At 44.3% G+C, this 16,346-nt stretch overlaps 1 protein-coding gene across 2 annotated transcripts in view; it reads left to right on the forward strand.

Moving 5' to 3' along the window:
* Nucleotides 1–16,346, forward strand: part of CD109 (CD109 molecule) — a 152,437-nt gene that overhangs the window by 31,692 nt on the left and 104,399 nt on the right. Inside the window, exons 1-2 of one of the 2 annotated variants that reach the window (XM_029224282.1) lie at nucleotides 3,013–3,192; nucleotides 4,485–4,657. In XM_029224282.1, coding sequence (XP_029080115.1) covers nucleotides 3,119–3,192; nucleotides 4,485–4,657 — 247 coding nt within the window. In that variant the 5' untranslated portion in view covers nucleotides 3,013–3,118. Of the gene's footprint in view, nucleotides 1–3,012; nucleotides 3,193–4,484; nucleotides 4,658–16,346 lie in introns of those variants that run through there. The other variant, XM_029224286.1, reaches the window with a different exon arrangement.

The following is a 16,346-nucleotide window of genomic DNA, read 5'->3' on the forward strand; positions in this document are numbered from 1 at the left end:
GGCTAAGTGCATATGCAGCCGGCTTCTCCTGCAGGTTGCCCATGACGTCCGAGTTGGAGGTGTTAATAGAGACATGGGTTCCATGTCTCTTGCCCTCATGCTTCCTTGTTCTGGTCCACATGTAGCTTTTCTGCCCTGGCTATCTTAGAGTGACTTAGACTTAACACTAGGTGCAGAGTCAATGGCTGCTCCCACAATCGCATAGGATCTATCTCCTACAGATTCCTCTTTTCTCAATGAACCACACCCTAAGACATGTCCAGAAGGGACACGGGAACAGTGTAGGGTTCTTATGCCAAAGGCCATTCAGTTTTCATAGGGGGAACATATATAATTTTTTTGTATCAAAACTCATGAATTTTATTCCAAAGAGTTTCTAAGATGCTCCCTTAAAGACTACTTGCTAAAACAATATCATTTTTATTGTTTTCTTTTTAAAAGAAAAATTATTATATATATGCTCATTGTAGAAAACTTGGCAAATCCAGGTAATTACCTGGATACTGATAACATTTTGCTGAATACCCTTCCAGTTCTCCTTCAATGCATATATCTATAACGTATATGTATACATAAACACAATTTATTTTTATAAAAATGGAATCATTTAAATTCTGTTTTATAAAAGACTCCCCCCAACAGCATCAGGAATATTTATCTTTAGATAATTAAATAGTCTCCAAAACAAACAAAATAATAAAGTCTCCAATTCAAGAGCGTAATTTTAAATTGCTTCACAGTATTCTGTTGCATAGGCATACCATAATTTATTTAACCCCATCTCTTATTGTTACTATCAGACAACTTTAAGTTTTTCTTACTTAAAAAAAAAATCTAGGAAGAAGATTTTTTTTTTTTTTTTTTTTTTTTCTGCGGTACGCGGACCTCTCACTGTTGTGGCCTCTCCCGCTGCGGAGCACAGGCTCCGGACGCGCAGGCTCAGCGGCCATGGCTCACGGGCCCAGCCGCTCCGCGGCATGTGGGATCCTCCCGGACGGGGGCACGAATCCGTGTCCCCTGCATTGGCAGGCGGACTCTCAACCACTGCGCCACCAGGGAAGCCCAGAAGATTTTTTATTAATCCTTTTAAGCAGTTTTCCTGAGTGGCTACTCTGTGCCTCATCTCTGTGCAAATCTACATGGTTAAGTTTTTCTTGTGTATCGCGAGAAGGAAGGCATAAACAGGGAGGCTGCATCAATTTAAAATCTGCACAGATGTCATTTTACGAAACAACTAGGTGGTTCTAAACCTTTCTAGAAGACTTCTTGGAATGCAACATTATCAACTAATCTTTTGGAGTGCTTTTTACATTTTCCTGCCTCTAGAATAAACCTGAATTTATTGATCCATCTTACAAAGTGAAGCTTGGAAAGAATTTTCTCCAGGTTTCCAACTTCCTTTTCTCATCAAAGAGAGAGTTTACCTGTAGACCCTCTGTGGCCCACAGTATGTTGACATGAGGCAGAATTTCAGTCCCTGTCCCGGACCTGCTGAATTAGCATCTGCATTTCACTGTGATTCTCATACACATTAGAGTTGGAGACGCACTGATTTAGACTTTGACAGAGCCCACACTTGACCCTGAACAACAGAGGTGAGGAGACCAGACAGGCAGTAACAGCTGTGTCAGGGACACAGGATGTGCACCCAAAGACCCACTTGGACCCTTTTCACTTTACCCAAGCCCTGCCTGCACAGGAAGTCGGCCACTAAAGATAGGAGTGCGGAGGAGACAGGAGGACATAGGGACGTCTGCTAGCTGTTCAGCAGGGTGAAAAAGGGTGGAACAGGAAAGGGAGGAAAGCGAGTTCCTGGACTCCAAAACCACAGTTGGTCTAGGTGCTACTTTCCCCCTTACTTAGCACATAGCTTTGTGAGGAGACACCCTTGGCTGACCTCTTTTCTTTTTGCATTTTGTCCCGTATTAAAATGTGACCATCCAAAACTTTTCTCCATGAATTAGAAACTTTAAGTTGTTAGGGACTGAATGTGCCTGTTTTCCAACAGTTGCTGGCAGTTCCCTGTTTTATGGTGTAGCCATGGTGAAACCTGAGTCATCTGAACATGGTGACAGCACCAAGCAGTGGGGAAGGAGCTACAGATAAGCCAGGACGCAGGAGCTGGAGCTCAACAACTGCTGGGCACCCTGGGCCACTGGTCTTCCTAAGGATAGGAGAGCCACCCGAATTCTAACGTGTTTACACAAATTGCTCCAGGCTTCACAGTGCTAATGAATACCTTCTGTAGCAGAAGTGCTTAGCGATAGCCCACAGTATAAAGCATCTCCCCCGACAGTTGTTTCTCAGAGTTCTGAGGAGCAACACCTAACTTCCGCATGTGCCAGAATTTTCTTCCTCTTCTTTTTTTTTTTTTTGGCGGTACGCGGGCCTCTCACTGTTGCGGCCTCTCCCGTTGCGGAGCACAGGCTCCGGACGCGGAGCGGCATGTGAGATCCTCCCGGACCGGGGCACGAACCCGTGTTCCCTGCATCGGCAGGCAGACTCTCAACCACTGCGCCACCAGGGAAGCCCATTTCTTTTCTTTTTTTAAACGGAGAAACCACATTTTTCCTGGAGAGGTAAACGATATACGTGAGTTTTTGTTTCAAGGGAAAGAAGTTTTTCTCTTGTGCCTATTCATTCGTATATATTGAACAACTACCAGAAAATACACCCCTGTTTGGCGTGTGTGTGTGCGTGTTTGCCGTTTCTCTAAAATTCTGACTCATCGTCTGGACGACAATGACTGATTTTTTCCCACCTCACAAGGTTGCTATGAACATCTCCGTACAAGGATGGGCCTGTTCATGCACCCCGGGCACGGGCGGTGCAGCGCTAGCATAAACAGCCCGAGGAGCCGGGTGGCCAGGGCAGCAGGGCTGCCGCCCGGGGTTTGCGGTGCGGCCCGGGGCGCCGAGCAGCGCCATTGCGATGCGGCGGGAGGGGTGGCGCCGCCGCGATCCGGCTCAATGTAGAGCCCTCGCTCCGCTCGCAGGCGCGCCCAGTGCAAACTGCTAAGCCTGGAGTCGGGGAGATCCGGGAGGAGGTGGAAGGCCACACCCCGCGCTGCCCGCGAATTTCCTCCGGAGCCCGCGGTCGCCGGGCAGACGCCGCCGAGATGCGGGGCCCGCGGCTCGGGACCGCCGCCCGCCTCTTCTGCGTGTGGAGCGCGGCGCTGGCCGCCGCCCCCAGGTAGGAGCGCGGGACGGCGGGCGCGGGGCGGCGGGCGCGGGGCGGCGGCGATCCCCAGCCGGACCCCGGCCTGGAGATTTGATCATGCATCGCTTCCCCTCGGTTCTTCGCGGGACAGTTGCTCTCTCCACCCGCGAGGTTGTTTAAGCGCCTCTGGCCGTAACTACTTTCTAAAGACAGCATTTTATTTTTAGTCCACGTTGCCTCTGCGTTCTTCTCAACTTTTAGCTCCCAAATAATGTGACTTTTTCTTTTAAAGACATATATATATATATTTTTTTCTAAACAAGATGCCTCAACTTTGGCAATGACAAGGTGTGACCGAGGTAGCTGAAGTATGGGGTTTAGGTGCAGACATCGTGGGAAGATAACGAGTGAGACACCTAAGTAGTGGAAAGCACTCCCCCGCTTCCCCCCAGAGGTTTTTGCCCTTGAGCCCTAATCCCTAGCTTGGGCAGGGAAAGTGCTGTTTCAGCGATTTTTATGCTCTGCTCTACCTGGAAATGTCAGCACTGATAGTTTAATTTCAGACGGTATATTTTAATCAGTGGTGTTGATTAGATGATGTTTTCTTGGGTAGATGCCCAAACATAAAGGTTTCAATAAGAAACAAGCAAAATCCGTGTGTGTGTGTGTGTGTGTGTGTGTGTGTGTATGTGTGTGTGTGTGTGGTGTGTCTTTAAGGCAAGAACAAAAAATTACGCTGGGATGATGTCTTCTGTAAAGGAGTTTAGAGGCTTGTATTGATGCTTTGCCAATAACTTCTGCGTGTCCCAGTGTAAGCCATCCTGTGCTATTTGTGGTTTATAAAATGGAAATAATAACACAGGCCGGTCCTCTAACAGTGCATGGATTACCGCATTAAAATTGACTTATGGGAATGTATCACTAAAACATGATAAATATAATGAACACTGCTGTATGTTATATATGAAAGTCATGAAGAGAGTAAATCCTTAGAGTTCTGACCACAAGGAAAAATATGTATTTTTTCTATTTCTTTAATTTCGTATCTATATGAGAGGTTGAATGTTCACTAAACTTATTGTGATAATCATCTCATGGTGCATGAAGGTCAAATCAATTATATCTCAATAAAACTGGATTTATGGGGATTATTGTTGTTTCAATAGCATTTCAGTGCAGTTGCTAAATGGAGCAGTGAGGCAATATTAATTGGAACAGTTGCAACTGGCACAGTATAGGGAGCCTATGAAATTTGAGGATCTCAAAAGAATGGAGATGTGACGGTAAGAAACTTTGTTTTTCCCTTGTTGTTGGGAACTCTTTAGGCCCAAGTTTCTGGTGACAGCCCCTGGGATCATCAGGCCGGGGGGAAATGTGACCATTGGGGTGGAGCTTCTGGAACACAGCCCCTCACAGGTCACTGTGAAGGCGGAGCTGGTCAAGATAGCCGCAAACCTTGCCGCCTCTGTCCTGGAAGCAGAAGGAGTCTTTGAAAAAGGTAAGATAACAGCAGAGTCTTAACTCATCTGCAGTAATAATTGGAGTATGTTAATAAAGCCACGTGCTATGTGATGTAGTGGAGAAGCCCCCCATTTTCAGTGGCTTACACAATACCCTTTTATTTCTTACTCATGTGGAGTCCAAAATGATGTTCCTGGGATGCTCTTCCAGGTGGAGATTGTGAGGCCCGGGTTCTTTCCCCTTTGTGGCTCTGTCGTCACCAGTACGTGGCTTCTAATCTGCAGGGGAAGAGCGTGGAGTGTCTCCTGTGGGAGGTCTTTATGGGCCAGGCCTGGACGTGGCTCATATCATTCCTCCCTCCTCTGATGGCCACGTTTAGCTGCACAGGAGGCTGGGCATGTAGGACAGTGTGTGCCCAGAAGAGGAAATGGGCGTAGTTAACAGTCTGGCACAAAACCATATTCACGTATGGTTTATGCAAACCAGGTATGACCATATTTACTGGATGCAGAGGATTTTACTAAGTAGGCCTGTGGGTAGGAAAAGAAGAACTAAAGTTAAAATCTAGTTTTATGGAATAGTTTTTAGTTTTTTAAGTAACAGGAAAAAAGAGAAAAATAATGTAAAAGAAGTCGGAGGCATTTGTAAAAGAACCCACATATCTTGTTTTAAATTTGGGTTCTAACCAGGTCCAGGATTAAATTGGGTCAGTGAATGTCTTCTTTTTCAATACTAAGGGCAGAATAATTTGGGGGGTAAATAGTTAAATAGATAAACTTTCTTTCACATTAAAATGAACATTTAATTTTTTTCTAGTTGAAAGAGTAATATATACTCAGTGCTAGCAACCTGGCAAATACTGGAAGTAAAGGGAATAAACCAAAATCCTACCTGTAATCCTACCACCCAACTGTAAACACTGTTAACTAGAAGCATGTTCAGATGTTCAGTCAGAGGCCAGAAATTGAGGCATAACTTCCTATAATGTTGAGTTATCCTTTAAAAGAATCATTTAAGGGCACAAAATGAAGGGTGGATGAGATTCCACAGTAGCTCATTATATAAATGTTTATCCTTTACCAGCATAGAGAAATTAACACCATCATGAAATGAGATAAAATCAAAGTTTATCTACATCCGAGGTTCTTTCTCCGTTGGGAAGTTGACTGACTGGGTGGGTAAGTTTGGAGTCAGGAAGAAGTGATGTGTGCAGGGGCCAGGCCACTTTGTCTTTCATAGGAGTAGTGTCAGGAAAGCGGGAGGCCTTGTTTCCCTGGAGAAGCAACGCAGTTAGCGCTTAAGATCTGAGACTGCGTCTTAGCACTAGCTGTGTGATCTTGGGCAGGTTACTTAAATGCTCTGAGCTTCAATTTCCTCATCTATAAAACGGGGATAATGTACTTCCCAGGGCAGTTATAAAGTTAAAATCAGTATCTAGTACCTAGTAGGCACTCAATAAACAGTAGCTGTTAATATTGTAAATAGGAATACTATTGAAGAAGATGCAGGAAGCATCATTTCCTTTTTACATGGGGGCAGATCTCTTACTTTTATTATTGAACTACTTATTCTGAAAATGAATGAATCTTGGTCTTGTGATAATGGCTAAAGAAAATATTGAAATACTAAGTCACAGCAGACCACACTTAAGGTAGTTCCACATTCATTATTTATTCATTAAGAATTATCATTTTGGCTCTACTAGTGTGACAGTTTTACTACAATGCAAAGGTCCAGAATAACAAGGATGATCTTGATAAATACTTGGGCTTTGCTCGGACATTTGCGTGTGCTTATTCTAGAATTTCTCCTATGTTGTCTTTTCTGCAGTCTCCTTCGTCAGTCTTGTTTCTTTTTTTCTGCAAATAGTACGAACACTGAGGTGCTTGTTACTGTGGCTTGGTTTTAAACTTTATTCTTAGATTTTTCCTTTGGGAGGAAAGTTCGTCATGCTTTTGGGTAAGGCTGAAGTGGGTCAGACGACACTATCCTGGGAGCTTAATGGATCTTTGAAAAAGAAAGAGAGAAAATGCACTACTTTTAGGGGCTGTTTTGGACGCAGTTGACATACAGTTTCATTGAAAATACCATTGCAACCCTTCTCCCTCTTTCAAAGGAGAATGTTAACTTTGTTATCAGGGGCTGTGGGTCATTGTTCTCAGAGCAGATGCTTCCTGTAAAGTTAGGACTTAAGGACCAAGACATTTCTCCCTCCCTGTCCTTACATCCTTTGCTTTATCTGATTTCTCCAGGTGTAACAATATGTAGATAAAGGAGGACTTTCTAAATTAGTGGGGTCTGGATCTTCCTAGGATTCACTTTTTCCTTGCCACATAAACACAAGCAAATAAATACATTTTAGGTCTGATTATTTCATCATTTTCTTATGATGGACTCCAAGAGGTCCTGCCAAGGAAAGATTGGTTTTAATAAAGGTCTGCCTGCTAGCAGAGCTGGGTAAGGAGGGGGATTGTTTCTAAGTGGCTGTTTCTAGCAGTCCTGCTGTTCTTAGAAATTCCTGGGGCAGGGCGGTGTTTCACCATAACCAGAATGCCTTTCTAGCTTAATTTGTGTCAGAAATAGTAATAGCTAAAGCATTAGAATTGCAGCATATACCTTCCTTAATAAAGGCAGAAAAGTATGGCTTGTCCTCAAGGAAAAGTTCATTTATTTGTTTGGCAGATACGGGAAAAATTTTGTTTACGTTCCCATCCTTGAGGCCAGTAGCATGGATTGCATGACAGTTAGTTTATTCATGTTTAAATATATTAATTTTATATTTATTGGGATCAATTAATTTTTATTTATTTATTTTTGGGTGAACAATAGCCCTTGAGAAAAAGTGTTTCTAATAAACTTTGAGGAGTTCCCTAAGGGTATATTAACGCGTTTTTAGTGGTGACATTCAGATACTGAAGTGTACTTGTCATTGTTACGAACACCACTCTCTTCATCTTCTATGGTGAATCTTATCTTCTGTTGTACAGAAGAGTTAGTTAAGTAAATGTAATTGACAAAATTCAGCAGGTAGTAATTACCAGAGAAGATGGAGCATCTACTGGCATTTGAAATCAAGTCAGACTGTCTGTTGGTTGGAGAGTGAGTCTGTCCCCTTATTTCTTAGCTTCCTGGCGTTTACCTCTTCCTTTACTGTGATGGTGCCCTGGAGTTCCATGCCAAATCAAGAAAAAAACTGTAGAACATTGGAATTCACAGGTCATAAATGACACCTATCTTCTCATCTTTTTTTTTTTTTTGTGTGTGGTACGCGGGCCTCTCCCATTGCGGAGCACAGGCTCCGGACACGCAGGCTCAGTGGCCATGGCTCTACGGGCCCAGCCGCTCCGTGGCATGTGGGATCTTCCTGGACTGGGGCACGAACGCATGTCCCCTGCATCGGCAGGCGGACTCTCAACTACTGCGCCACCAGGGAAGCCCTCTTCTCATCTTTTAAAGCGTGTGAAGGAATTGAATCATTTCTGATATCCTGGAAACCATAATTTCTGCTTTATTTCCCGATCTCTTTTTACAATTTGAAATGTTCATTTGTAAACTTTCATTGTTTTTCCTGAATGAAATGTACTTCAAATAATAAAGAATACACCCCTTTCCTCCACTGATGAATTCTTTGTCGCTGGTTTCACATATACCTGATATAAGATAAAAACCTAAGGAACCACCATACTGTTCTCCATAGTGGCTGCACCAATTTACATTCCCACCAGCAGTGTAGGAAGGTTTCCTTTTCTCCACACCCTCTCCAACATTTATTGCTTGTAGACTTTTTGATAGCACAGGGAACTCTGCTCAACATTCTGTAACAACTTAAGGGGGGAAAGAATTTGAAAAAGAATAGATACCTGTATATGTATAACTGAGTCACTTGGCTGTACACCTGAAACTAACACAACATTGTTAATCAACAATACTTCAATATCTTTTTTGATGATGGCCATTCTGACTGGTGTGAGGTGATACCTCATTGTAGTTTTGATTTGCATTTCAATATAATGTAAAAAAAAATAAAATTTCTCCCCCCCCCCCCCCAAAAAAAAAAAAAAAAGAAAAAAAGAAAAAAACCTAAACAGAAAATCTCAGCTGCAAACTTGGGTGCAAGGCAGGGCATCTCCTGGCCTGGAGGCTCTTCTTATTTATTTATGGCGCCGAGCCTGCTTCCATCTTTCCACTGAAGGGTTTGGGTGAGGTGAACTCTATGTGTATGTCTGTATCCTTGTATAACTTGCCTTTTCTTCTTGCCCTAAAATCTTGGAGAGCTAATAGGGTGTTTACCTTCTATTCTTTAAGAATGAAACATTCTTCTTTGTCTTTATTGTCTTTTTATCTCTCTCCCATTGACTATGGGGGTACTTTATTTTCTATCTTGATTCAGCAAGGATGGGAAGTCAGTATTTCATAATTGGAAATATTAGCTGAAGAACTTAAAAAACTCATCCAATTCAGTTTGGATGGCTTTCTGGTGGAAACAAAGCTCCTGACATACATTTCATGGCTTGTAGATCAAAATCAGTAACTGGTTTTTATGAGCGTAGATGAATTAGTATGCTCTGTGTGCAGGTCTCCCAGGGAAGGTTTGCACGGGCAGCTGTGCCAGTAGAGCTCATTTTGAACTTGCAGTGACATGAGAATTATTTTTAAAGGGTGTGGGTTCTTCTTTCACATGTCTTTGGTATTGTGTGTAGTATATATTAGTAAGAAGGTGGGACCTGAGGATAAAGGGCCAGAGTGTAGTCACGATGAGCGTGGGCTCTGAAGCCAGGCTACCTGATGCCCTTCCATCAGTGGTTGTGTGTCTGTGGGCTGTCACCTTCTCACCAGGCTTCAGTTTAATCATCTGAAGAGCAGTGGTTTCCGCCTTGTACAGTTATACGGTTAATGTGAGGGTGAAATGAGGTAACGTTTAAAGCACTTAAACACATAGGACTTACTCAAGAAATTGGTACCTATTGTCATTAGAAGATGATGGCAACAGTTATGTCAGAGGCAATTCTTAGTCACCTGTTGGGATGATCTTGAACTGGGGACTCTATAAAAGGCACCTCACTAGGAGGGGATGGGAAGGAACGTAACATATTAAATTTTGAGTGTCCTTATAGTGCCAGGGACTTTATGCACAATTTTTAACTTCAATAACCCTTGGAGGAATGTACTATTATCTTCATTTTAGAGATAAGAAAACTGAGGCTAAGAGAGAATAGTTTTCCTGGGATAACACATTAAATGGTATAGCCTGAATGTGAAGTTGGTTCTGTTGGTACTGATGGTTCTGAAGTTGAAGGTTTTCCACTGCCTGAAAGAGCATGAAATACTTTTTGTTTGCGATATTGATGCAGTGTGGTATCAGTCTTCCTTGAAAATCATTTTCTCGTTTGCTTGTGGTAGTTCAGAGCTGGATCTCATGAAATCTAATCTGGATCTGAGAGTTGCAAGTTGCAATGCCAGCTCTCCTCCTAATTTAGTTTGGGCTTCGTAGAATTTTGGAGCTGGTCGGGGTCTCAGAGGTAAGCCAAATCAATCAGCTAGTTTATGGCTGAGGAGACTGAGGGGTGGTGTCTGGTGACTTGCCCAGGGTGAAACGCCTTTTGGTGGTAGAGCTGGAAACAGATCACAGGCACCCACATTTGCAGCTGAAGCTACTTCCGTTATACTCTAGGAAACTCTCCGAACATATGGGGAACTCTGTGTGAGGCTTAGGGTATATTTGCGAATGTTGCTTTATCTGATACGGAAGAAAATAAGGCTAACTAAGGAGTTTAGAAATGCTTACCTGCATTTTTGTGCCAGTTTCTTGTTTCAGCTCAAGGTTGAGTTGCTCTTTATGGACTAATCGTTCTGCAAGGGGTGGGAGTGGGTGGCTAGGCACCTCAGATCTTTTCTAAAACTAAATTCTGTTGCTGTGTTTCTCAAAATGTGAGTCATACTTATTCAAAATGCAGATTCATGGTCACCCTCTCTAGACATGGGTAAGGTCTGGGAATCTAAACTTTATTTTAAGCAGTCATCACAAGTGATTCTCAGCTGCGTTAAAGTGAGAACAACTGCCCTTCGGTTAGAAGGACTCTCATGGATTGTTCCGACCAAGCACCGGAAAACCTGAGGGTGAGAGGCAAGCCTTTGCAAGTTCTGTGATGATTCAAGACAGCTGAAGGTCCCGCCCAGATTTCCGTATTTGCCTTTCAAGTGGCCCCTAGCTCTAAACGTTGGTGTTAATGTAAAGCAGTGGAGAAACAGGTCTTGGGGTTTGATTACCAATCAGTGATGGAGTGAAGTTGAAAGTGAACAGACCGATTCTTCAAACTCCAAGCTAAACATGTACCGCTGCTCTTCTAAAGGGGAATGAGTCACTGAGGGCTTGTGGTGGGAGCAGAAATCAGATCCTGTAAGAATCTGGGCGGGGTTGCTGTTTGATCCATTATGTTGTTAAGAAGGATTTACAATGCTGGAACTCCTTGTTTCCCGGATGACGTTTCCCCCCATTAATTTATTATCTATTGATTATTTGCGGTATGTGACACATGAATGAATGGGGGGGTGTGACAGAAGAGGAAGGAAGGCATTAGAGAAGGTTCAGAGGTTTCAGAAGGATAAGTATAATGTTAAAAGTGCAGAGGCTGGAGAGTTTTTATTTCTTGTTTGTGTCGAAAATTCAGTGTGGTTGGTAAATAGTGCTGCTTTTGTGTGACCCTGTGCCTGGTACTGTTACCTTTTACACCCAGAGCTGTACAGATGTCCATTCATGAGTGGTCCACCTCTGCTGATGTATTTGGCATTTTGTGGGAACAGTTACTTCACATACGAGAGAAGGGAAGGGTGTGCCAGAGGAAAAGAGCCCAGGGCTGGGAGTGGCAGACATGAGAAGGAGACAGAGCTTCGTGTGTGTGTGTGTGTGTGTGTGTGTGTGTGTGTGTTTTCTGAAAAGATGTTACATTCTGCTTTAGATGTAAGTGTGGGGAGGCACCCAGGTGGAGATACGCAGCAGATAAGTTTGAAATTGTAACTAGGGGTAGAGTTGAAGGCGTTGTTTTCATAGAGGCAGACAGTATTCGAAGTCTTGGTGGGAAGGCGTGGGATGTACAGGAGGCAGCGCTTATGGAAAGAACAAGCCTGATGACAGGAGCTTGCGAGGAGGGAAAGAAGTCAGTGAAGCTCCTGGCCCGTGAGCAACCGAAACAGGGATGGATTGGAGACGCTGAGACGTCTCAGAAGCCAAGGGAAGGAAGAAGACCAGGAAGTTAGGTCTTAACAGTATGTAGTGTCCCAGAAGGTCAGAGAAGAGAAGAGGACAGGAAAAAGGGCACTGGAGATCCTCAACTGAATGGTTTTCAGTTGATTGTTGGGAGCCAAGTTTTCAGTAATAAATAGGTGGTGAGGAAATATAATCAGAAAGTGTAGCCCACTCTTTTTAAATTTTTATTTATTTTATTTTTATTGTATCGTATTTATTTTATTTTATTTTTTGCGGTACGCGGGCCTCTCACTGCTGTGGCCTCTCCCGTTGCGGAGCACGGGCTCCGGACGCGCAGGCTCAGCAGCCATGGCTCACGGGCCCAGCCGCTCCGCGGCATGTGGGATCTTCCCGGACCGGGGCACGAACCCGCGTCCCCTGCATCAGCAGGCGGACCCTCAACCACTGCGCTACCAGGGAAGCCCGACCACTCTTTTTTTAAAAAAATGACTGCAGTAGCCTCCTAGGTTATCTTTTTTTTTTTCCTCCCTACACTTATGGCTCTATAGTCTATTCTCAATCCAATGGCCAGAAAACATAGGCCAGATTTTGTCACTCCCCATCTCAGTATCAGCCAATGGCCTTCCGATGGCCTGTGAACCCTACGCAATCTAGCTCCCTTTGATCTCGTTTCACACGACTCCCACCTCACTCCCCAGCCTCTCTGGACTTCATGCAGGTCCTACAACACACCAAGCATGCTCCCATCTCAGGGCCTTTGCATTTACTCATCTCTCTACCTCTAATGCACGACTCAGATGTCTTCACGACTCAGCTGCTTCAGGTTTTGATTCAAATATCACCTTTGCAGTAGACCACTCTGTAGAAGTTTCACGGTTGAAAGGAGAGAGGTGGATTGTCTCTTAAAAAACACAGTAGAGGGCTTCCCTGGTGGTGCAGTGGTTGGGAGTCCGCCTGCCGATGCAGGGGACACCGGTTCGTGCCCCGGTCCGGGAGGATCCCACATGCCGTGGAGCGGCTGGGCCCGTGAGCCATGGCCGCTGGGCCTGCGCATCCAGAGCCTGTGCTCCGCAACGGGCGAGGCCACAACAGTGAGAGGCCCCCGTACCGCAAAAAAACAAAAACAAACAAACAAAAAAACACAGTAAAGAGGTAAAAGGGTTGATGCGAAGGGAAGGGGTGGATAATTCAGGGTAAGAAGAGAATCAGGTTCGAGAGCACAGGTGAGTGGATTATCGTTAAAAAGTACTTTTTCCTCTGATGTAAGAAGAAACAGAAGAGAAAGAAATATTTTGAAGTCTGAACTTGAGATGAATAAAATTGAAATATGATTTTAGAAAACCTTGCTATAGTTTCCTCTAAATTGTGCAGATCTGTCATCTCTCTGTAGGAAGTGGGGATAAACGTTAAAAGCAGTGGCTCCTTGGGGAAAGAAACAGAATTGGAGATATTCCCTGGTGCTGCGCTAACCTGGGTCCCTGCTGGATTGTGGGCTATTGGGATGCAAGGGCTGACACCCATACTGGCATCAGGGGAGGGCACACAGGAGAACGGGGAAGAGAAAGGGGCTGTTCATGGTGGACGTATGCCTCACTTGAAGCTTGAGGGGATGGGGTAGAGGCATTTTATTATCACTGTGGTTGTAAGTGTGAATAAGAAGTGGAGTTGTAACTCATCACATCTTGGTCTGGGCTAAGAGGACCTCATATCAAAGGTACAGTGACAGAACTGGAGGAGTGGAAATTGTGGGGGTCCTCTGTCCCTTCTAGTCTTCACTTCCCTTAGGAAAACCCTGTGACCTGACTTTCTTCCTTTGCAAGAGTGAGGGTGAAACTGATCAAAGAAGATTTGGTGGAGGTAGTGGAGTAGGGAGGTGGTGGGCAGGTCTGTGGGTCCTTAGTTCTGAAGAAGTGATTCATGAATTAAAATCTGAAAACCAGAGTGGTAAAGTGCTTGGAAATAAACAGGGAGGAAGGTATTTTAAGAGCACCGGGTAGGGCTTCCCTGGTGGCACAGTGGTTGAGAGTCCGCCTGCTGATGCAGGGGACATGGGTTTGTGCCCCGGTCCGGGAGGATCTCACATGCCGCGGAGCAGCTGGGCCCGTGAGCCATGGCCGCTGAGCCTGCGCGTCCGGAGCCTGTGCTCCGCAACGGGAGAGGCTACAGCGGTGAGAGGCCCGCGTACCAAGAGCACCTGGTAGCTTCTTTTGGCAGGACAACGTTAGGAGTTTACATTTATGAAAATGTAGCTGGCAGAAACGGTTTAGTATTATAAATTTAAATTTCACTGAAATACGTGTTACGTCTCCTCAGGAAGAGAGGTAAGATTTACTATTTTGCGAATTCCAAACGTTCATCAGGCACCAAATTGTATATGGCACAATACTGGTGGCGTAAATGTTTGGTGACCACACAGAGTTCCTGTCCTTCTGTTCTTTACGAGGAAGCAAAGCAGATTTCATTTCATGTGCCAGCTCAAGTTGATTGTAGAGGCTGCTCGGAGTGCTGTGTTGACGGTTTCAGGTCAAGTCTGGGTTTACTGAAATAGTGGTTGGATTAGCTGTGTCTGCCATGCATGGGAACGGGGAGTGTGGAATGAATGCTGCAAATGAGCCTGTTGTGTTGAAGACGGATGGTTCCCTGGAGGGCTACATAGGTGCTTGAGGCAATAACAACATGGATAAGAGAAAATATGGAAGAGTGGGTGTGTCCAGATACCAACAGTAAGTGCAGTAAGCTACAGAAGCGTCACAGGAGGGAGTATGAGGTTTTTTGGGACTGATATTGTAGAGGGAATTAGCTGGGTCTGCCCTGTACAGTTTGGGAGACTCTGGAGCCGCATTGGAACTGGGCCCTTAGCACTACTTCTTACTACCCATGTGGCCTTGGGCAGGTCGTTCATCTCTTCTAGTCTCAGTGTCTTCCTCTGCATAAAAGCAACAATAACAGTACGTACCTCGGAACACTGTTGTGAGGATTAAACGAGACAGTGCTTTAGAGCTGCACTGTCCAATATGGCAACCACATGTGGTTTTTGAGCACTTGACATGTGGCTCGTACATCTTAAGATGGGCCGTGAGTATAAAATACACACTGGATTTTGAATACTTTTACTGCCAAAAAATACAGCAAAACTCAATAATGGTTTTATATTGATTACAAATTTTATGGTAATATTTTAGATATACGGGATTAAATAAAATGTTATTAAAATTAATTTCACCCATTTCTTTTTCCTTTGTTTTTTAAATTTTTATTCTTTTTCCTTTTTGTAATGTACTGCTTTAGGACGTTTACCATGGTACCTAGCACACAGTAAACACTTGGGAATGTCAGCTATGTTATACCGCGCATCTCCCAGCATCAGACATAGCCCTGATGCCTCCCTCCTGAGCGCAAACCTGTGGCATGAGGCTAGGTGTCTGTGTTTTAGCTTTTTTTTTTTAATGCCGTGTGTCTCTATTGATGGCTCTTTGATTCTGACTGGAGTGGGCCTTCAACCTTACTCCTCATACCTTGAGGAAGGAGGATGTCTTCCCAAAAAGAACCCCGTACCATAGGGGTCGGTAAACTGTTTCCATAAAGGGCCAGATGGTCGACACGGTAGGTTTTGCTGGCCTGTGGTCTTGGTTGCAGCTACTCGGCCATTGTAGCGTGAAAGCAGCCATAGATGGTGCGTAACAAAGGAGCGTGCTCGTGCACCGACAGAAATTTATCTATGGACCCTGAATTTGGAGTTCGTATGATTTCCACGTGTCACAAAATATTATTCTTTTTATTTTTCCCAGCTATTTAAAACCATTTTTAGTTCATGAACTGTACGAAAACAGGCATGGGCCAGACTTGGCCTGTGGGCTGCAGATTACTGACCCTGCCATAATAAATGCCATGTACATTTAGCGACCCAGAGCCTGGCTTGATTGGTTTTTCATATGTATAGAACCTAACATTTAGTTTATTTTTTTTTTTATTTTTATTTTTTTTTGCTGTACGTGGGCCTCTCACTGCTGTGGCCTCTCCCGTTGCGGAGCACAGGCTCCGGACGCGCAGGCTCAGCGACCATGGCTCACGGGCCCAGCCGCTCCACGGCATGTGGGATCCTCCCGGACCGGGGCACGAACCCGTGACCCCTGCATCGGCAGGCGGACTCCCAACCACTGCGCCACCAGGGAAGCCCTAACATTTAGTTTATATTGTACCATTTTATTTATTTTACTTTTAGTGGGTTTTCATTTGACCTATTTTATACTCAGTGGTCTAAATGGAACAAAACGTTTTTTATGAAACTGTTATTTATTGAGATATTTGTAAGCAAGGGGAAGCAGGAGAGAAAAAACTTAAAGGAGTATGTAGGGACCAAAGGAAACTTTTTTGTTTTGTTTTGTTTGAAATACTTGTGTTTTCTGTATGGATTGAATTCACTGAAGAGTTCCTTGGCTTAAAAATGACATTAAACCACGAAGCAGAAACATATTTTAAGGTTTTGTCTTCCATGGATCTGTGGTGGAAACCCCATTCCCCG

Source organism: Monodon monoceros, unplaced genomic scaffold (genome assembly GCF_005190385.1).
Source record: "Monodon monoceros isolate NGI ecotype Baffin Bay Population unplaced genomic scaffold, NGI_Narwhal_1 Super_Scaffold_15, whole genome shotgun sequence".
NCBI classification, from domain to species: Eukaryota; Metazoa; Chordata; class Mammalia; order Artiodactyla; family Monodontidae; genus Monodon; species Monodon monoceros.